Genomic DNA, 23,591 nt, shown 5'->3' on the forward strand with positions numbered 1-23,591 from the left:
AGAAAAGGGAGGAAACCTGGTTGGATTGTATATATTTCGACTCGTATACCACTGACACTTTGGACAGGAGATGCTTTATTGCCAACCGAGTGTGGTTCGGTCGCATTTTCGTACTGGACTAGGTGGATAAAGCGCGAACGTTTACCGGTCTACCGAAGAAACACGAGCACCTATGGAGGAGGAGGGAGGGAATGGATTTTCTGAATATTTTCTCTATTATCGGACGAGCCATATTTCCATTTGAAAAATGATTATTACGTGCTAAGGGATATCGCGTCGAGAAACGCGTGGTAAAATCTTTTGGAATCATTTTCGAGAAAATTAGAGATTGAAAAAGGAGATGGTTAATTCTCGTGATTGGCGAAATTGAAGTAGAACTATTTCATATCGATATTTTTATATCTAGTAATGGATATTTATTCTTCTGAAAACATAATAACTCCACGAGAAAACTTGAATTCATATTACACCGTAATAAGTAAAATATCTTTTCCCTCTACAAGAAATCTACACATTTGTACTATGTATATTTCTCTCCTGGTAATAACAATTTTTAATGCATGCTTAAAAAACGCATGATCGAAACGGAACGAACAAGCACACGTATATTATCCATTATTTTCCACCGCGTGATCGAAATCCCTTCCAATCACCGTTCGAGGGTGCACAGCCAATACTTGTAAATTTCGCGTAAACTCCTCGTCGAATCCGTGTCGAAAGCATCGCGGAACCCTTAGCCGAGAAATTGAGAAAAGGAAATGAAGTCCCCTCTTTGACGTAGCGTAACGACGAGAAACAAGACAGGCTTTAAAAGCTTGCCGAAACAATTTTCGGGATGAAGCGGATGACGATAAATCGTAAGCGCGGTGCCGAGAGGAGGGGGCAAGGAGGGAGAGAACACCGTGGAAAGAAAACAGTCTCCCGAGCATTTGTTATTCCAGCATCGTGCGCCCTGGTATATCTATAAAGTTGCGTGCGTGGAGGGAGGGGAGAATGCCACTTTCGAAACTGTTGTCGCATTTTCCATAGTTTCGAACCCTCCCTCCCTTCTGCGACAACCACCTTTGCCCTCCTCCTCCTCCTCCTCCTCCTCCTCCTCAACGTTAGAAAGTAATTCGCGTGTGTTGAATGCGCGTTCGATACTTTCGTCGTCCCATTTTGCAGCGGCTGTGTCGGCGAATATATGTATATATATATATATTTTTTTTTTTTTCATATTATACGCAGGACAATGGCCGACGGGGGTGAAAGAGAATCACTACGCATATACGTCTTCTTCGTGTATTTTTTTTAATTTGAATCGAGCTTTCCTTTCGTTTCCTCGAAAGTGTAACTTAATTGGACTTGGATTTTTATCGTATATATCGTATATAAGCTTCAGAGTTGAAGCTATATGTATGCGAATGTGCCACTCTTAGAAATCGGATTTTGTTTTTTTTTAATAAGAATTTTGTTCAACTTGCTTTTGTTGTTTGCTCGAGGCGTGTGCTTTATGCTGTCGCTTGTTATAAATTAATTTCACAAACGAATGAATTTAATTTTATTGGTATTTATTGGTATTTTTGAATAAACGAATTGAATAACGATTGGTTATGATGATTTTATGCAATACTTAAATACGATAATGTTGAAAATTGTGGTACAAGAGAGAGAAAGATTCGTACAAAAATAAATTGAGAATGTAGAATGAACAGTTTTCATTTGAAGGTTTATTTTAGAAAATTCATTTGCTTGTTCGAATCTAATTTCATCGAAAATAAAACTTGAAAGAAAAATATTGTATTCCGCATTTTTGACTTTATTTTGTACGAGGAGCCATTAATTTTCGACTTGTAACGCGATACTCTCTGCTCGTTATTCTGTACTCTTTATTTTTTATTCCAATATCGCGAAAAGATTTATTGAAAGAAATATATAATTTTTCTTTTAAAAAGATAAGGAACGATAATACCTATTGCAAAAAATCTCTTCGCGAAACTTGGGAACAATTAAAAGAGTAAAATTCAAACTGAGATAGCTCCCGTACCATTTGACAAAAGCTGAAAAACAAAAAATTCGTGTACGCTGTAACCATCCTCTTCGCAGACCGGCCGATTAAAAGTTTAATTACTTGAGTAACCTTTTAAGCAGTGGACTTATTTCCTTGGGGATTCGTTACAGGAACTAGATTCAACTTACTTTCTACGAAAGTATATTTTCAATCAGAACATCTTCCATCTTTGTTTAAAATAAAATTTTCAATCTAGCTAATCTTTTGTTAATATAAGAAAAAAATTTATATTAATATTCATTTTTTTCCCCTATTGAATTTGTTATTTCGTAGAAGAAAATATTTTAAACGGTGATACTTGTGAAATAAAATTTAAAAAAAGAACATTATATTTTCACGTTTGTTCATATCAATTAATATTTTTAAGAAAAATATTTTGCATATAAATTTTGTAGAAAATTATTATGAGTTTAATATCTTCTAGTATTCTAACCTTTTCGTTTAATATATTTGTCTATGCTTAAAATAATTATTTTCGATATAAATAATCTTTTCTTTAAAATCTATAAAATATTTTATAGATTTAAATATAAAATATTATAAAAATATATAAAATATAATATATGAATATAAAATATTTTAAAAATTATAATTATTCACTTATATTTCCACGCATAATCTTTTCGAGTCTAATAAATTCAAAAGTGAATCGAAATAAAAGCTGAAAAATACGACTCATATATGATTATCTATCATTTTATTTCAAAATGAAAATTAGAATTTTTTGCAGCAAATGTCTTGCCATGAATTATAATCCCTGCGCTTTTCTGAAATGGTACTACATCTTGTTATACATATCCTGACAAAGGGCAAAAAACGTCTCCTCTCCAAAGTTTCACGGTTACGTAACAATTGGTGCTTTTTTATTCCCTCAGTTTTAAATATCCGGCTCTCGTCGGTACACTGTGTCAAGTAAGGGAAGCTACGGAGTGTTTATCTTTCTTCTTCTATACAGTCAGCAAAGTGTTAAGAGGAAATATATCCAAGCAGATGCGCGCACGTGATTTCCCTCGAAATGTTTCATTCGTGTTGATGGTTTCGAAGCAGCAAAAATATACACAAATTGTGCAATAAACGTATGGGGAATGCCATGAAATTGTGGAAATAACAAGGGAGAGAGGCACGAATTCACGAATCTGGAGTAGTTTGGAAAAAATAAAATGTGCCATATGTTCTTTTTTTTTTTTTTTTTCTTTTTTAACGATTCCATCCTATCGATTGAACGATGAAATTCTATGGAAAAACACGTGTACGAAAAACCGGTCGGATATTTGTGTATCGATAATACATTCAATGAACAAACGTGGTTCCCTATTGTTTCTCCCTCACAATGGTTAGAATGATTAGAAATAAAATGGAAAATGCGGTGAGCGAGTTTTATTGGATAAAAGTATATTTCACGAATGTGTCGTTATTTATTAATATTTCAGAATTAAACGAAAGATAAATACTGATTATCGTACTGGATTAATTTGTAAGTTTAAATAGATTTTCAAATTTTTTTTTTTACATACAATGCACCTGCATATTATTATCTGAACATTGTAACGATACGAATTTATTAGATATTGCATAATAATATATTTACTTATTGTTTGAATGCAAATGTTATATCCCTAAATATATTAATTACTTTAGCATTAAAAGATATATAATAAAGATAAAAAATATTGAATAGAGAAAATTTGAATAGATTGCATTATTTCTCTTTTATTTTTTTTTTTTTTTTGAAGGAGAAAAACTAACAGGGGGATTATTTTCCTTATAAATAATCCCCCTTCTTAATTTCTTTCGAATTTCATTTCTTATGTTATCATGAACAAACACAAGCAACATTTTTTAATATCCAAGATAAATAGCAACCAAATTTCAATTCCTCCGAATATCGTCCTTTCATTGCTCGGTACATTAATCTCGTTTCTTATTTCGTTCTCGTAACACACGGCGACAAATTATAATTTCCATTAAAACATGACGGATATTAAATGAATATAAATGGATGAATACATAATGGGGTACAGTGATGCATCTTATAGTAGCCTAAAATACGAGGATGGAAAATACGAGAAGAAAAAGGGTTACGAAGGATAGAAAGAGAAAAATTAGGCAGCCGCTAAAGTGCGTGACGGTGCGTCGTGGTTTCTGGCGGGACGATCTTCTTCCACGGCTTTTTACATATCTTCCTCTTTTTGCTCGCTCGATACTCTTCACGATGGATCGTGCTTTTGCTCGTAGACGTTTATATAAGTTACACGTTTTTGAGGGTGCACGTAGCGTCGTAGTTTCGAGGTTGGTGGACCATCGGCAGGCAGGGATGTTCCGCGTGGATATAACGTACGGCTACCTTATTTTTGATGAATGCATTTTAATTTCGAAATTGCGTATAAAAAGATATTCGCGATAATTTTATTTCTGGATTACTACGTGTACCGTTTTATTACAAAATTAATTTGAAAAATGTATCATATGTTAATGAAGATAATCCTCCTGATCAATCTATCATCTATGTATATATCACAATGAACATTGTACGAACAAATTATTTAATTATTAGATTAAAAAGATTTCTATCAGTCAATTAACTCCACGAAATAATAGACAATCTGTTTCGTTATCATCGATTCGTCTTAAATTATTGTAAATCGATGTATCCATCTTTGGGGGAAAATAAATGAATACGACACGTGATAAGAAGAAACAAGTAACGTGCGATAATTCGCGCACGCGTTTGCTTCCTGAAACTAATTCCAGAGGATCCTTCGTAAAAGAAAAAAAGGAAAAAAAAAAAAAAAGAGGGAAAGATGTGTTTTCTCCCTTTCTACCTATGTGGTCGTCCTATTAAAGTGCGATCTTCTGAATCCCGGGTTCGTAGACAGGGATCCAAGTTGAACCACCATGAATGAGGATGGAGGGCAGTTTTATACGTTCGAGGCGGAACGACGATACGGATAAACGACGCAGCGGTAACGAATGATGTCTTCGTAATATTTCAAGCGGGGGTCTTGCTGCCTTTTGCCCGGTTCCTGCACCCTCTTCCTCCCCATTCCCTTCCAGGCACTTCCGGGGTCAAGATTCACGAGACACGAAAAAGGAAGAGGCGGAAAAGGAAAGAAAGAAAGGCGACAAAGGGTGAGGCGAAAGAACGGGCCGGGAAAAGATAAATTGGGATCGCGGATGCGACCTCGTAAAAGTTGCGCTTGCTCGCCTTTTTTGCGATATTCCTAATGAATGCGTGCGTATTTAACCGGGAAATTGTTTGCTGAAAACTCAAGGTTTGCTTTCCTTTGAACAAGAAGCGCGAAATATAACAGTTTATTAGATCCTTTGATGTGATAATTGCGAGAGATAGATCTCCTAGGCGTTGGATATCTCATTTTGATAATTATTCTTGTTTCGATGTTTTGGAAATATGTTTCAAAGAGGGAGAAAGCGAGACAATTGTTATTTATGGAAATTATATTATTGATTAGAGATTTTAAATTGTGAATATGGACGAAGAAAATGTTGAAAATATGTTTCATAAAAATATAAATATAAATTATTACAAAAATATTATTTCGTATAATTTTATATATTTAATTTTTATTTGCAAACGTATAATACTTTCGTAACTGCGTGATGAGTTATTGAAAATGGTAAAAAATATTGAATAAATACATGTATATTTTGTTTTCTTCGAATGATCTTCCTTTGTGAAAAATGAAATTGCGTATGAAGAAATAATTGAAAACAAAGTTTCTATTGAATAATTAAATGTAGCAAAAAATGTAGAAAAGCCAAGTAAAACTTTTCGTAATTAATAAAAATACATTTATCATAACATTTTTTTACAACGAAACTTGCAGTATTCAGATTTGTTTGCACACAATGTGATGTTACAAAGCATAATTAATTAAAAAACAAGATCAAATTGTACATTGTTGAAAAATTGAAGAATTAGTTGGGAGAGATTTCAAACGAGGCACTAAAAATAGTCAAAAAATCCCGGGTGTTATTATTTCATTTGCCTGTAAATTTCACGATCCGTAAATCGTACATAATCGACGAACAGCTATCTATTATATAATACACATAGCCGTTGCTCATCGAGCATTTAAATTTTCTAGGTATTCGATGTCCAGATCCTCCTCTCGAACTTTCACGGAAACTCCGGAATCGCGTTGTCGATGTTCAAACAAGAGATCAGCATATGTTGTTACACAGTTCGACACCCTGGCGCCTGCGGACAGGTCGTGCGATGGGGAGACGAACAAGAGTGTAATGCACGTCAGGGAGATATCCACTGCATGGATATATACCGTGTCTGTGGTTTATCGCGTGTCTGTTCCATGAGGAGGCGCGCAGACATTGGAAAATATATAAGATCAAGACAAGAGGGAGAGGCTGTGGCTCGACAATGGCCTTAATGCGACTGAATGATGATACGTAACAAACCTTATTCAACAAAAAGTTTCGGCCGGCAAATTGAATCCAGAGGGCTTGGACTCTCTTCTTCCTTCTCGTTCCTTCGAGTCTCGTCTCACCCCGAAAGGAGGTGTGGAATAAGATCACGGCGCGATCGTGTGCGTGCTGCGAGGGCGAGTGGCAATGAGTGCAAGTGAGAAGCAACGAGAAGAGAGAGAGAGAGGCACATTCTTTCGGATGGTTCGGGCGAAGCAGAGTGGTGGGGATGGAAGGGCGGTCTGCGCACGCGCGGCTCGCGACGGAACAGCTTCGCGCGGCGACGCTCAGTCTCGTCTGTCGCAATCCAGTGCAGATATACGTGCAATTACCCTGTCAACAGTGCTTAAAATCTCTTCTAGTGCTTGTGCCGTTGCTCTACACTTGGTGATCGATAACGTTCGTCGACCGATACGGCATCGATCGTCTTAATAGTTCGCGCGTTACGGTTCGAAGAAGTGAAGATCGCGTGTCGCGGCCACGTGAAGGAAAAATTAAACGAGTCCTCTGTCTCGCGGTTCGCGATTTGAATCGCCGCTGTCGCCACCACCGCATCGTCTAACGGTTTCGCGGATCAGTCGGTATCCACGCTGCGCACAGTGAGTTTGACGTTTCGTTACGGGGACAACGTGTGGTGACGTTTGGTTCGGAAAAAAGTGGCGTTCATCGTCCTTCGTGTACCATGACTATTTCGTGAGACCGGTGAAAGTCAGTTATCATCGATGCATTGTCAAAGATTTCAATGCCTTCCATGTAAATAGCGCGAAAAGTATCGCGTGTGGTGTGCTATTGTGTGAACGAAAGACCAGTGATCGAAAGGAAGAACGACGTTATCCACGGATTCGAGATGATTCGCCACCTGTGGCTAAGAGCGGTTTTCGCTTTCTTCGTAATATCAGGTAAGCTGTTTAATAATCGCATTTCCACGATCGCGTAACTGCGATTGTTCGTACACGGGTCGAAATATGGAGTAACGGAATACGCGAATAATGACGCTTGATGCGAATGTACGCGTGGGACGCGAGTAATCGCTTGTAATGTGACAAAACGATAAGATTACCATTCCCCTTCCGTATACCGGATTCAACATCATCGTCGTGTGTCGTAACCAACTTTTTAGTTACCACATTGTCCGGCATTTCGCCAAGCGGGACGTGTCATTTCTTACGGTGCGCTCGGTTAGCTGGTGGTTTAAAAGAAACGACAAAGTGACAACGAACGCGAGAATAAACTAGGGGAAAAGTATGTCCCGTGATAACTGTTGGCATTATTTGCCAGTGCCATTGCGGAAATCCTTTTTTCATCGTTACGCCGGAAGCGTGAGATAGAGACACAAAGGAATTGTACACCGGGTTGCAAAGCTCGATTGAGCAAAGAAATATTTTTTCCTTCTGAGCGTGCAAAGGAGTTATAAGGAACAATGTTGAAAGGCAGTGGATTTTTTGTAGCTTTCATTATTGTCCCAACTGATTCAACTGAAATTATCCTTTAAAGTAGAATACGTTGAATACGCTTTTTACAAATTTCCATCAGAAAGCTATAGATTTTGAGACGAAATTTCGAGGGGAGCATTATATATTCGTAACATAGGATTTTATGAGAATTTATTCGTGTCGCAGAATAGAAGAACCCTCGAGCGACATTATTCCCGTGAGAATTACAGAAATAAGAGATCAGAAGATATCGAGTCACTGGTTCTACGAACTTTCTCGTGATAATACGCAAGTACAGTCTGCCATGTCCGCGATTGTTTTTCACCTTTTATTTCAGACAATACATTGTCAAGAGTAACATAATCGCATATATAATACTTTGAAATTACCATTAAATCCGCGACGTGAAATTGCTTGATGATTTCATACTAGTAAGTGCAACGACCGAGTAATGACTTCGAAATTGACAAAGGAAATTCTGGTGTATCCACCGGTACAATCAGACTTCTTTGGAAATGCAAATCGATTTCATTTCTCTTTGGGACGATTTCTACGCGTAACTGTGCCCTTTGTCGTGGTTCGATATTGTGCTGGCTGCTCTCTCTTTTCGTCTCTTTCTCTCTCTTTCCCTTTATCCTCTCTCTTTCTCAAAAGTAAAATATCTAGTAGTAGACAAATTCTAACGAGTCTCCTCCTCTCTTCTCTCTCTCTCTCTCTCTCTCTCTGTAATTAAAAAGCTATTGCGTGGAAATTTATCGCATCTCCTCTATCGACGTTCGACGAACGATCCCCAGGATCCGGTGGGTGGGTGTTGGCTCGTTTGCCTTTGGGCGGAAATTCAAATCGCAACCTAAGAAGAGAAGGTTATTCCCTTTTCACCGCTTCCCTATCCCTATCCGGCTTGATTACACTCACGAAACTCCGTTGTCGTCGTTGTGTAAACTCATTTGATTCCGTGGCCTCTGCCTCGCCTTTTTAGACGACTCCCAACCGTGACAATCCTCCATCTGCCTGGTCTCGTTCTGTCACGTAAACGAGCTAAAGCTTGGCTAGCTTTTCACGGTACAGATACTCGAGACCAGTACGATCCTTGGTACATTGTTAAGACCGGATACTTGACTAAGCTGCAGAGAGAGAAAGAGAAAGAGAAAGAGGGCGAGAGAGAGAGAGAGAGAGAGTTCACTTTTGACTGCCTCGGTCGAGTGTAATCTCTGCGGTTGACTCGTGCACGGAGCGAGAGCAACGATTTACGACACATTAACGGGCCTTCCGTATACCTCTCTCGGGCAAACTTTACAGAGTGACTTAACTCGAGCGAGCGTGCAGGGCGGCACGGTGGCAACTCTCTTTACTGCCGACGCTGCTTGAAACTCCTCGACATGCGCGTATTAGCAAGTGAACCTCAGCCATCGAGGCTCGGCAATAATCGAGGCTTTGCGCTTTGCCGGGGGAGAATGACACGCGTTAATCTCGAGATCGAGAAATGCCAAACTGATCGCGAGGGAACTTTATTGTTGTGATAGATGCAGAGTTTGCTACGTGAGAAGCTCGATTATAAGTGGGATGGAGGGGAGATGGAGGGAGGGGAAGGGAGAAACTTAGAAACCCGTTGCAACCGGGTTGTAAGCAAGAGCGAAACGGATGTCGGTATTAATCGCAGCTAGTTATAATTAATACTGGTGGAATGGTTATGAGAATAGATGGATGGATGCTTGTACAATATAATGGGGGAATTTAAATCGGTGAGAATGTAGAAAATGCGGATAACGTTTAATCCAGCATTTCGGTTCGTTAATGAGGGTGCATTCCGCTGTGCAAGAATTTTCCATCGTTATTACTACACTTTTATCTCTTTTATCTCTTCATTATATTAATGTCACTTTTTTTCTTTTTCTTTTTACCCGTATCATTTCGATGCGACGCGATAGAACGCGCGCGTATCCGTGCCGTTTCAACGAGAATATTATTCAAAGTAAGGAACTTCTTGTAATATTTAAGGGATGAAAGATTAAGATTCATTTTTAATCATCGAAAGATTGATCGAAGGTTTCATATATTTCTTTTCGTAAAAGAAATATTATTTTACGTTTTAAATCGTACGTTTATTTCATTCTTCCTGGCTCTATTGATCAAGATTATTTTGTCAGAATGTTATTAACTAAGCGTCGAAAAAAACGTCGTCGATTTTATTATTCGAACAAATCGCGGTTGTTAAAACGCTATTGATCATTTTATACCATTATATTGTTATATTCCCCGTAAAATTGGGAGATTTTAATTGGAGGTAGCCATGCCCCCGCCTAAATTTTATTTCACACCGTTATATATGTATTCTCATTTAATGAACATTGTTCGAATTCCGGCATGCGCAAAAATTTACGTATATCGTTTCTTTGATGTTCCTTAATTTATTCATTCGTTGTTGTTCTGCCATTATTCGCCAGAATATCGTTAAATCCTCTCCCTCCTCCCCCTCCTGCACCGTGTAATTTATTTTTGTAATTAACGTACCGTCAATTACGTTTGATTGTTCTTTGCACGGCGCCGTGACGAAGAAAGGATTTTTACCTCGAATAAATGTAAATGACGTCGAGTAATAGCCAGCCTCCTTTTTTTTCCCTATTCAATATAAAGCTACAATAAGCCCCGCGTTTCTCGTTCTCATCATTAATAATCCATTTCGCTTTTCCACCAACTTACGAACTTTTAGAATGCTATTAATATTTTTCATACCTCGTCCCGATCTATACGCATAAAGAGACACGTGCCACGCTCGTTGGAAACAAAAACTTGGAACAACTATCCTTCCCTTCCATAAAAGTCCAGTAACAGTTTGCGAACAGCGAGGATTCGATCGAGAGAAGTTCGTTCTTCCTCCTCTCTCTCTCTCTCTCTCTCTCTCTCTCTACGCATCATGCAATTATTCGATGCTAATCGATTTTTTTCATCGGTTCACGCTCCGTGAAATCCTCTTGTCGATCGTCGATTCATCATATTTAAATGATATATTTCCACCCCGTACGTGGAAATATGAAATATCGCTCGGGTGAAACAACGAGTGGAGGGACGCGCCCCTCGCGTGATTGATCGCGAAATAGAACAGTCTACGCGAGTGTTATACCCCCGAAATGGGCGAGGAGGAAAGAAGTTCTCCTCCAATCTCCCTCTTCCAATCCTTCCCTTCAACCTCTCGTTTCCATATCCTCGGAATCGAGAAGAAGAAGAACCATCGAGGAACGATTCTCGAGGACCCACTGTCAATCTTTGATCGCAAGAGTACAAGTTATCTCGTTAAAGCGAGGAGAAATATCCTCTCCTCCAATAACTGGAAAATTCCTCTTTGAAACTCCCCGGGGGAGAGGAGGAGAGGCGGGGGTTCCGTCGAAGATTAAGGGCAGCTTTTTGTAAGGGTAAACGCTCGCTCCACGGAGCGACCAAACGAGTTGAAACGAATCCCTTCACTCCCTCTCCCCCTCCTCCTCGTGTGTACGAGCATTGGAAAGGATGGGAAGAGAGGAGAGGAGAGAAGGAATCACGAGGACGAAAAAAAAAAGAAGGAAAAAAAGGAAGCAAAGGTAGAAAAGGTTGAAAGGGAAGCTGGCTGGGGAGAAGGGGCAGCGCCGCCAGTGTCTTTCGAGTAGACGGCGTGACTGCCGACCGGAACCCCGGGGGGCTGTAATTTCATCTCGCATTAGCTTAGGGAAAGTCCCCGCGGGATACGTTGAATGCATCTCACGGTTCGCGGACTTCTTCGGGGGCCAACGAAACGAAAGGAAAGGAAAGGAAAGGAAAGGAAAGGAAAGGAAAAAACAGGGCTCCGGCTTTGAATCAGCCCACCGCTTTCTTGGATTTCCATTGCGGCGTAAATGCGCGTCTCCGAGTCCTCGACCACGATATCGTGAGAACTTCTATCACGTGGCTAGGTGGTTACATTCACGCAACGTATTTCGCCCGGTGGCTTTTCGCCGATTTTCATCGTTATTCCGTATAGCTGGAAGCGGTTCCTCTTGAGGAAGGAACTTCGTATGAACGAATCGGAGAGGGGGTTTCGGTGTTGGAGGGATTGATTCATTTAACGATGATGCCTTTTAAGAGTGAGGTTAATTTACGAAGAAATCGTGCAACTTTTATATATAACTTTGAGATATTCAGTTTTAGGGCAACTTTCACGTTCTTCTGTTAGGAAGTGGTAGTGGTAGTTTTGACGCAATGAAATTTTAACACCGACGTGATGTAACGAAGCGACTTCTCGTGCATCTTTCAATCGTTTCATTACTTTAGCAAACTATCTTCCCCTCCTAAATTCTCGAAATCAATTGATACAACTAATTTCTCCATCTCTCCGCTCGGTCTTGACTTTGAAAATTTCAAAAGTTGGTTGAGCAAGATCGGTACGATAAATGTGATCCGAAAATCAATTTCTAGATCTGATCTCGGGATGGAAGGCGGTCGTTTAAGTTGAATGGAAAGATGAAGATAGAGGCGATGATGTAACGAGTCTGTGAAGTTAGGAAGGGATGACTCGAATCCGTCGAATCTTCCCTTCGATGAGGCGCTTCAGAGTTCACCGATCGAATCTTTATAACGGTGTGCAGGGTGATTCAGGCCCGTTGGCGAAGCAATTAGACGGCCGAGGTATTCTCGCCGTGAATTACGACGTGATACCCGAGAACGTGCTGCTGCTCGCTTACCTTTGAGCGTAATTGTTTAGTTAACGTAGAAGTAAATGGAAAATTTTCTGAAATGGAACAATTGCCGTGAATCGGTTTCGAATTTGTTTCCTTTTTTTTTTTTTTTTTTTCTCGTTTTATTAAACGTTAAGTTAAGCAGAATTGCCATTTTCCATGTTCTATTTTTCCCCACGAGCACAATAGGACTTCGATTAACCGAGTTAATTAAGATTCGAATCGGTGAAATGGATCGAGATTCGTTTGATAACGAAGGCATAAGCAAAATGGATTAAAAAAAGTCATTTGGGATCGCTGGAAGAAAGAAATTCGTTGGAATTAATGTAAAATGTGTAACAAGTAAAGAAAATATATAATAATAATAATAATAATAATAATATTTGTTCCTTAATCGTGAATAATATAACGAAATAATTGTCAGTCTATTTAAAGAACGAGGATCGATTAATTTTGCACTGAGATTTATTTGTAATTTATTTATTTAACGTTTAAATATTCAAAAGAAAGAAGAAACAAGATACATTGATTGATAATAATCACGCGCCCCGAAATTCAATCGATGATTAATAATTTTCGAGATTCCTATATTTGGACGAGCGAAAAATGATTTACAATTTGAAACGTGCAATATAAATTGCACGATATATGTAGATCATATATCAAAACATATTCTCATTAATTGAGATTGAATTTACACGATGAATACACGTGTACATATTCTGAGGAATGATCATGTATAAAATTCTATTTTCTTAATGAAAATTAATAATCGTCGAAATAATATCACGAAATAAGTATGTTGATAAAAAAAGTGGGAAAAAGTGGAAAATTACTTTTAAATATATTAAATTTTTTCTAACTTAACGATTGAATTTCTACTTTGTTTTTAACATCGTGCGTATATAATCGCGGTAAATGTACATTTATTAAATGTACATTTTTATCAGAGTATAATAATAATAATAATTTTTTCTTACATATTTTTATATTTGTAACGATATCATAATATGATCGACTGTTCACATTTCACAGTATAATTACTTTGAGGAAACTGTTTACGATGATGTAACTGAATATTTAATTACAAGTTCCATTTATTGCAAGAGACGTAATATTTTTGATATTGTTTCATATTGATTAAGAAATGTTTATTTAACCTGATACGGTAAATAATTCATTTCTATTATTATTTCTAAATAAATAACGCGAATAAAATTTTATAAGATTGTTTCCTCAAAATTGATTTATTATCTCCATGACGAAGTTCTTGCTCTTTGTAACTTTTTTCCATAAATTCCTATCCTCCTTCTTCGAATCGAAGAAGTATCTTTATGCATCCAAAAAATTCAAATTTTACTTTTCTACATCTCATACTCATCATCGATTAATTATATCTTCTTCCATAAATAATTACAATTTTTGCCACGTTTATTTTCTATTCGATCTCGACCCTTTTCCACGCGCGATTAAAAACGGACGTAACCCGAAACGAATCTTTCAATATTATTCGTTCCCAAGCATCGTTCAATAAACCCTCGTTCAATAAATACACAGACTCGCTGCAGGCGGACGGTTCTCTCGCGTTATCGATATAACTCGTCAAAATTACACACTAACGAAAAGATTTATCGCGAGACAATGCGCGTGACGGTGTCCCTTTTGATCTACGCTTTCAGAGGCCGCGTGCCGTGATATTAGGGGGGGCTTTTTCACGCTTGTTTTCGAGGGAAAACGCACGTGCGAACACGCGGTATGGAATTCCGCCAAGAAGAGTGGACGGCTCGAAGAGAAGACACAAGAGTGTACGAAGAGGAGGGGAGGAAAGATCGACGGCTAATTTTAGAAACGTCCGTGAACGTAAAGGGACGCCGTGCATCGAGGATGAGGATGGTTTAATAATATACACGAGTGTCCAACTGTGCCGCGAATGCGATAATAAACGATTTGACGTGTACGAGCGCGCATGCTGATACGATACGACATTCCTCGGCCAACAGTGAGAGATTATTATCATTAGAACCTCGAACAGGAAATCGTGCGAGGCGCCTCTACGATCACCCTTTCTTCTGATCCTTCCTTTGCGAAGTGCCTCGTTTCATTAAGATAGTATGTGATCTCTTTCGAACGATATCCAGTTTGGAATGGAAAATAATCCGAAGTAATTCGTACATATTTATCGAAAATCAATTTCTCGCATATGAGATTAAAAATTTTTGATTATTTGTGAAATGGGAAAATAAGAAACGAATAAATAGTGAATTTTTTGAAACGATTATTTTTAGGTATTAGAAATTAGTGCTTCGTAAGGCAATTATGAATATATGGTTATATCCGTTTTGATTCGACTTTTTTGTTCAATTCTTTTAAATTAATTTAATCCAGAAATGTTTTATCTACTTTGAACTATTGTATCACGGTATTGATATAATATTAGCATTATTTAGCTATTTTAGGTAACATTTGATATATTTTCGTATAATATCTATTATATTATAATTATATTTCAAGCATGTTTAAAAGATATATATATAGAGTAGCTCATTTAAATCGATCCTATCGAATATCTACTGTCTACTGACGAAAACTATTTTAGATAAAAGTTGAACGGAGACAAACATAATTTAAAGTTAGCGTCTTTAATATTTATACAAATTATCAACGTTTGTAAATAGCGTATTGTCTCTGATAGATTTGAAACATAATTAACTCGATACGTTCTTTAACAAAACATCAAAATGTTTTATTACTTCCACGATTTGTTAAAAATTCTTTATACAACGGATAAGCTTTCGGGTGCTAGCATTTTGTTGAATACTAATTAAAAAGCTTGTTTTATGACTTTCATGTTTCCTTTCAACTTGACAAAGTGTTCCAAACGAGTCAGAAAATAATTTTTCAGAGCAAAAGTTAACAAAGTTTTATATGTTCCAAAAACTATCCCTCTTTATATTTCACGTCAACGAAATAATTCTCACATTATTCTATTTCTTCCATCATCATCCCTCTGTCTTCATCCCCAAAGCGAAAAGCGCCAGCTCCACTCTCTCGGTATATTCATCGAGCAACCCCTATTTATTCTTTTTATCAAGAATTCTCGTATCCCAGTTCCCCCGCATAATATAATAATTTCCAAAAGATCAGAAAAGCTTAAATATTCAAAAACTATCTCCACATTATATCCTATCCTATCATAAGACGGTACAACGAAATAATCCTCCATGTTACTCTATTTCTTCCATCGCTCTTTATCATCCCTCAATCAAATAGCTCTATTTTATACTCTTTCCATCAAGAACTGCATCCGCACTTCTACATAATTTTCAAAAAAATTTTTCAACAAGCTTAAGTATTCTCTCTGTCTTGAAACTATCTCTCCATCTATCATTCCATATACACATCTTGTCATTCCATTTTTCCCCCCGAAACGAAAAGGAAATCTGATTCGTTCGATGTATTCATCATTGCCATCTCTTTTCATCGAGAACTCTCCTCCTCAGTGATAACATCATCTTTTTTTGGAAAGGGAGAGAATATATATTTTTTAGCCGTGTCAAGAGCAACGGTTTAACGTTCGACCGTGGCCGGATATTACCTCACGAAACCGCATTCATATAGCATTTCCCCGCATTATGAGGCCTGGTTACATGCGTAATGTGTGTGTCTCGCTTGTAAAAATGCCCCGTAAACGAAAACTTGGAGTTTTCAACGGCTTATTGGTCCGAACCGGTGGCTCGTTTTGCGAAAACACGTTTCGCGAGATATCGTTCGAACGTAGGAATACTTGAAAAGTTTCGTATCGCGGATAAAATTTTCGAGAGACACGTGTGACCTGTCGCGTGGCTGTCCTTTCTCATTCGGATATATTGGCAAATTTTGGCCAAGGAAGATACGTTTCGTTTTTTCTCGATCGAGGTTTTAAAATTTGAGAGGGTTGAGAATGTTCTCGTGATAGAAGATAGAAATTTTCTTTCTCTCAAACGCAGTATCGAGAAAGAAAAAATAACTCTTGAATATTTTTATTTTTCATCGGTGGATACGTGCGTTGATACCGTTTTGCGAAAAATATTCGCGAGGCCAATTCTCGAGGGTTTTATTCTCGAATATATTCGCGCCCTTAGAGAGACCACCGTGTCCGCCGACATTTGCACCACTGAATTTTAGGAAAAGGATTTGCTCTTCTGACCGAGTTCTCTGACCGAGGGGATTCCAAACCGAGGACGTTTCCACGGTGTGTTTGTGTGTGTGTGTGCTTATATATTTTCCGTTTGAATTCATCGTGTTGCACGAGAGATTAAAGCAAGCAGGTAATGTGAAATTATTATTTTAATTGTGTGTGTGTGTGTAGTATTTTCGCATTGTCGTCCATGGTTGTTAGAATATTTGCTGATTTTGCGAGAAATGTGATAATCCGAATTATCAGGAAAAAAAAAAAATTAATTGTTAATTGTAAAGAAGAATTATTAGGATAGGATAAATTCAAAACTTATGGAAGAAAGTTTAGAAAATTATTGATAAGGATTGTTTTCGTCAAAATTTGTATCGTTGAATATAGAAAAACAGAATTAATTATTAATCACACAATAAGCTAATAATACTCTCATTCAAACAAGTACTCGTAAAAGATTCAACGTGCAAGGAACAAAAATTTGAAAAAACAAAAAATCCACCAAGAAAAGTTTTTCAATTTACCTGAAAAAAAAAAAATAAACACCGAGCAAGATTCAAAAAATAAATTTGATTATCCAACTCACGCTTCACACACAAAAGGATTCATATCGTAGTTGCACGAAATAACTTTCTCCATTCCACATTCCATACATCCCTCTTATCTTTTCGTCGCAAGATGACAAGATTAAAGTTAAATGAGAAACCATAGGAGAGAGACAGAGAGAGAGATACATCATTTAATAGAGAATTATTGAAATGTAAAACGCTTCGAATGCATGGTTTCAAATCCTGTTCCACAATTTTTCTCCCCTCAGATATAACAGGGAAAGGAAATACATGGCGGTTGTTGCGGTAAAACATGCTTCGTTCTGACGTTATCAAAATTCCATCCATCTCCTTCCCTTCCACGCGATCTGATACACCACTCTCTCTCTCTCTCTCTCTCTCTCTCTCTCTCTCTCCCTTCATCCCTCGTTGAACGCAATAGGAGTTGTGTTCCCGTAGAACGCCTTTTTTTTTTTTTTCAAGGAAACACGAGACGAGGATGAGAAACCCTGTGCGCATAATTCGATAGAAAATCCCACGGGGAAGGAGGGAAGGAATTCGAATATCAGCAGGTTTTCTTACAGTCTGCGCGCGTTAATTAATCCCCTTTCAATTAGGAGCCACGCCTTTCTTGCCCCGGCAAAATCCCAAAGCGCGAAAGCTAATGTCTACAAGGATACTCGGGTTGGATCGAGTGTGAATTCGAAACGGGATCGTCTTGCCATCGTGACACCGTTTACTTAACCGGCTCTCCCTCTGTAATCGTAATAATCGGGGTTAGGTGATTCGATCAGCGTCGCTGATGGAATTTTAGGCGGACTCGAAGTTTAAGAAACGGACGATTATGGCGGTTCACGGTGTGATAAAAGATGTTTATTCTCTCCCTCTGTTTAATACTCTCTCGTTCGTGTGTAGAAAATAAGAAGATTTTTTTCGCGTAGAAATGAGAATTTTTACGTTTTGTCGATTTTTAATTTAATAATTTGGAAAGTAATTGTTTCGGTTACAATAATAATGTAATAAGTGTAGCATGCATGTATGTGAAAATAATTTTCATTTGAAATATTAAGCAGTTGGTTTAAGTAGAAACGGATGAATATATATTTATAATCTTTTTCATGTACTTTTATATTTTATTTTTTAATTGAATTTTGTTTGTATAAGAGAATAATATTTATTTAATTAAGAGAGGAAAATATATAGTTCTATTATGTTTTTAGTGTTGTCCAATTTGTTTAGTTTAATATCTTTCTGTTTATATCAGTGGATGGATGAACATCTCGAGGAAATAACAAATTTTGCCACAAGATAGATCAATAGATCTTGCAACTACCTTGTAATAGACAATACACTTGTCAAGAACGTTGACAATTTCAACGTTAATTGAGAGTTGTCATCGCCAAGCGTATCATAGCTGACCTACTGGGATTTCATTTGACAGTCATCAAATATATTGATATTATAGTTCAAACTCGGTATCGTCGGGTTGACTCTGTCATAAAATTAATGTACGTACACTCAGAGAGATTCTGTGAATACATTATAGTTCGTTCTAAAAAATTCTATGATAAAATTATAAAAAATATTATTCTAGAATTACTTTAGAATCGGTATGTTATATAAAATCAAAAATAATATAAGGATCCATGAAAAGTTTTCTTCTCTCAAAAATTCCTAAACGGACGAAATTCCTCTTTCATTTATTAATGTTTCATATTCTTATAAAAATTAAAAAAATTGCATAAATATTCACAAACTCGTTACATGCTCTACGAATAATTAAACTGTATCATCCATAATTGAAGACGTTACGTTACTGGTTAATCAAACTCGGTAAGAAGCCAATTATCCTTAGACACGAGCATTCGATCAGGAAATTGTTCTCGAACCTCAAACTAGTTGGATAGTTTTTAATAGATCAAAGAACAGGCTGAACGCGTCTTAAGGTGTCTTGAGAGGAGAAATTCGGATAGTTAGAGTTGTCCAACAGTAACGCTCAGACAATTATCAAGTCGTTAAGAGAGGCAACACATCGGTGAACGGTATTTTCTTTAACCCCAAAGCTGAGTTGCTTAACGGGGCTATAGTCAATGTTTGCTCTTCGAGCGTGGGGCATACTCTGCTCTTTTATCGCCCGCTTACAAATGGATCCAAACTTGGTACAACCGGCGAAGAAGGGGCGGAACTGGGGGAGCCACGAGGGTTCTTATGACAATTAGTTTGATGAAAGATTTGTGTGTGCTCAAACAATAGAATGGATATAAGATGTTCGGCGGTTTATCTTTTTCTGTCTTTAATTTTATTTGGAGAGGAAAATTGGTATTGTATCAATATTGTCGACGAGCAGGTAGCAATAAAGATTATTTATAGTAGGGATTTGATTAGGGATTTTTTAAATAAGATTATAGTATTAATAAATATTACACTTTAAATTATTTCTAGATGTTAATGAAATATAGCAATATTATTCCTTCGTTATCATTGTTAAGATTCTTATTAATTTCTTTTCCCTCTGAAAACTCATAAAGTTTTACAAAGAGGTTCTGACTGAACTTTAAACTCCCGTATTTATATACCGACATATGCTCGTCCAAAAAGGATGTCTGGTAATAATTACGCAAGCGTTGCTAGTAATGTAGCATACACTTCTTTCGGGTATCGAAGTATTTTACGGCTGAGATCCAGCAGATGTCGATCATAGACTTCAAAGCTCGTGTTTCGATTTAAATTATCACGTGTGATAGTTTAAATAATTGATGATTCGAATGTTAAAAGATCTGCAGATATAATTGAGATTATTTTTAATTAAGTAGCATACGTAAATTTTTTCGAAATGATTTTAATTATATTTAAAAAATTACTATGCCAAAAAGTGCATATTAAGTGAGTCAAAAATTTAATCAGAAATGTATTGTAATCCTTTATAACAAATCTGAATATCCGTTTGAAAAAACGACACATAAGAATGATTGTTCTTTTAAATTCAAATGAATCAACAAACACGATCAGGAATATCAAGTTTCCACATCTTCGATTGTAATCTAAATTTCTTATATTTCCAAACACTTGATTACCATTCAAATTTCACTTGTCCATAAATTTTTATTCTCTCGATAAATTCATCGCTGTATATACCTTTGCTGGATCATCGATCGTTCACAATTATGGCCGCCCTTTCGAGAGTGTTCGTAAGGAAAGTGGAGAGAATTTAAAATGGAAGACCTTTGTTTTCGCGCAACTTACGTTGAATAGAGGGAGGTAAGCCACTTGAAGTACACTGGAACAGAAAACCAAACTCGCTGCTTGGTCGAGCTTCATTTTCAGACCTATGTTTATTCTGAACTCTAAAACACTCTTCCTAACTGCCCGCATGTTTCGGTCAAAAACAAAAGGGCGCCCCCCGCGAGATTAAACTTCCTATTTCTTTCCTGTATTTTGTATTCCCTTCCCTCTTTCCATAAAACCACGTAAACCACCTCACCCGCTTTAGGGTGAAAACCTGCCCTCCCTCGACTATCTTATCAAATTGTTAGCCGAATAAAACTCGAATACACACCGATCGATCCTTCGACTATTTAATCCTAGCTGAAACACCCTTCAACCGAGCAGCGAGTAATTGATTTTCCTTGCTGCCTCAACACCCGCGATCCATCCAACATTTTTCTTTTTTTCACATCCCCTGGCGTGTATGCATCGATCAGATCACGTTTCGCGAGCGGAAGAAGACTTCTTACCCTAAGCCATTTTCAAGAAGTAAACCGCGTGGAAGAGGGTCGTCGAACGTAATGGAACGATGAAGGAGGAGGTCAGAGTGACGAGGTCGAAGGAGAATAATTAATGAAGAGAGAGAGAGAGAGAGAAAAGAAAATGAGCGAAAGGAGTTTCGATCCTCTTCGTAAATCGTATACCGCTCTTCGAGAGCCGGAATTCTCAGAATTCCCTCCCCCTTGAGGTATAGCGTGGATTTATAAAGTATGCAAATATGTGGAGGGATGCAGGGCAGAGGGAGATTACAAGTAGAGACAAGAAGGTAAAGGTGAAAGTGTAGGAATGGCAAGTGGTGTAAATCCAATTTGCGCAACATCGGGGGGGTTACAGCATTTCGTTCATTAGCCCTTATTAGGCTGCATTATGCAAAAATGAGTCAACCTGTGCAGCGAACCGGAAATTAGGCGTGCACATCTCACTCTGCACACCTCCTCTCTTTCCTTTTCTCAGAAGCTCGAGCGTGTCTCTCCCCTCGTGTTAGCTTTCGTAGGATGGATCACTCGTTCCACGAACTACTTCGCTAAGATTACAAGGAAACTTCTTTTGTGTGTGTGTGTGTGTGTGTTATTATCGTTATGGCGCGTGTTCGCCTGGATTATTGCCTGCTCAGCCCTGTAATCACCTGGAGAAGTGCGTGAAGGGTGAAGGTAACGAGCGAATTTTTCGTGGCGAGACAAATCAGAAAGTTTTCTTTTATTTGTCGTGTTTTAAGTAAGTTAGATGGAATGTTGGAAATTATAATGTGTAATGGAAATCGAAGAATACCGGTGATTTACTGTATAAATTGAAACGATTCAAAATGATCATATCTATGTATGTGATGGATGGAAAATTTAAAGCTTTTTAAAAATATTATTGATAAGTAATAATGGCTTATTATGTTAATTTATGGATATTGAATTAAAATCGGTTTGAGAAAAAGTTCAGTAACGAGATCATTATCATCAATAAAGAAAATAAATTTATTCCTTTTGTTACAATAAAATACATTCTGAACATTGAAATGACTTATAGAGATTTTATTAATTTATAGCAATTGTAATTCTCTTTATACGTGAAATATCTACATAAATATTCTCGTGGAAAATTTAATAAATTCGGAATTATTATGATATTTCTTGATCATCTATCTTGAATATAGAGAAGTGATATTTTTTTCTTTTTATCATTAATTCGATATTAATAAATACAGGTGTAAAGTATGTAATTACGTATAATACAATTGATGGTATAAAACAATTCGAAACAAAGGGAATAACAAATCATTGATACTTCAATATTCTTCTCGTATCATTCATTTACAGTGTGATGCAAAATTATTAAATGTTAATAATTAATTGGGAAGGAATAATTTACATATTGTTTATGATAGGATGTTCTTGACAAATGAAACAATTATTGTTCAAGAAATAACAATTCATTTTAGTTTAACAAATTTAACTGCTGGAGAAATAAATAAAAAGTGTAATAGTTAGATTCATTATTTATATCGAGATTTATTTATGATATTTTATAAAAATTATTAAAGAGATTCTGATGTGATTTTATTCGTGACGTTATTCGATTTTATTCTTTTACAATTTCCTACGTAATTTTCAACGAGAAGTATTGATCGATCCGAGAGAAATGCCAATTAAATCTAAAATTAATAAATAATGGCGAATGGTATCTTGATAAATATACTTCACTTATGAACACGCCTTTTAAATCATCCTTTTGTTTATTTTCATTCAGAGATTTATGACTTTTCCTCCAAGTAAAAAGGATCCCTGTTCAATGAATCTTTTTTACCGAAGGATGTATATTGTATTATACTATTCTCTGTTACTTGTATTTATTTTGTGTTATCAATAATTACATTTTTACGATTTCTCGTAAAGCATTTTGCCTAGTAAGAAATTTATAGACTACTATTGGTACGTTTTACAGCTACATCTCCACAAACGGAATTTATAAATCGTTTGAGCTCGTGCATACGATCCTATGTTCCGTGTTCTATTCTATATTTCCACTGGACACGTTTTTCTGTGCATTCTATAAGTGGATTTATTGAACGATAGTTGATTTTATGGAACAGACTTTTAACTTCTTATTCTCTCTTTCTCTCTTTTTTTTTTTTTTTTAATGAACATTCAGAGAGTTTTATCGGAAACCAAGCCTTTTTTACTTAAAAAAGAAATATATAATTTTCTAATTAATAGTACGTGTATTCATATGATGAAAAATTTTTTCTAAAATTTTTAGTATTACAAACTTGGACGTGAAGTGCGTATCGTTTGAAAAAAATTTACTTAAAAATTTGCTTTGAAGGACGTGTGCTTCATGAATTTTAATGCTGGTTTAAAAGTAAAACACACGGAAACATTATTTTTTATTACACATTATGAAAGAATTTAAACAAACAGAAAAGGTTTTTATTACGTTTTTATAATAAATGTAAAGATAAAAATTCTGAAATATTGTATTACCTATTGTATTTTCGTTTCACATTCATCACTG

General features: G+C 36.7%; 1 protein-coding gene across 1 annotated transcript in view; it reads left to right on the forward strand.

The window, feature by feature from the left end:
* The first annotated feature begins 6,779 nt into the window (after positions 1–6,779).
* LOC100871247 (uncharacterized) overlaps positions 6,780–23,591 on the forward strand; it is a 169,172-nt gene continuing 152,360 nt past the window's right edge. Inside the window, exon 1 of the mRNA XM_086903464.1 lies at positions 6,780–7,389. Within this exon, the coding sequence (XP_086759590.1) occupies positions 7,338–7,389 (52 nt within the window). The 5' untranslated portion in view covers positions 6,780–7,337. The remainder of the gene's footprint in view (positions 7,390–23,591) is intronic.

Source organism: Apis florea, unplaced genomic scaffold, assembly GCF_048593485.1.
Source record: "Apis florea isolate Af1SG1 unplaced genomic scaffold, ASM4859348v1 contig_1603_pilon, whole genome shotgun sequence".
Taxonomy (NCBI): domain Eukaryota; kingdom Metazoa; phylum Arthropoda; class Insecta; order Hymenoptera; family Apidae; genus Apis; species Apis florea.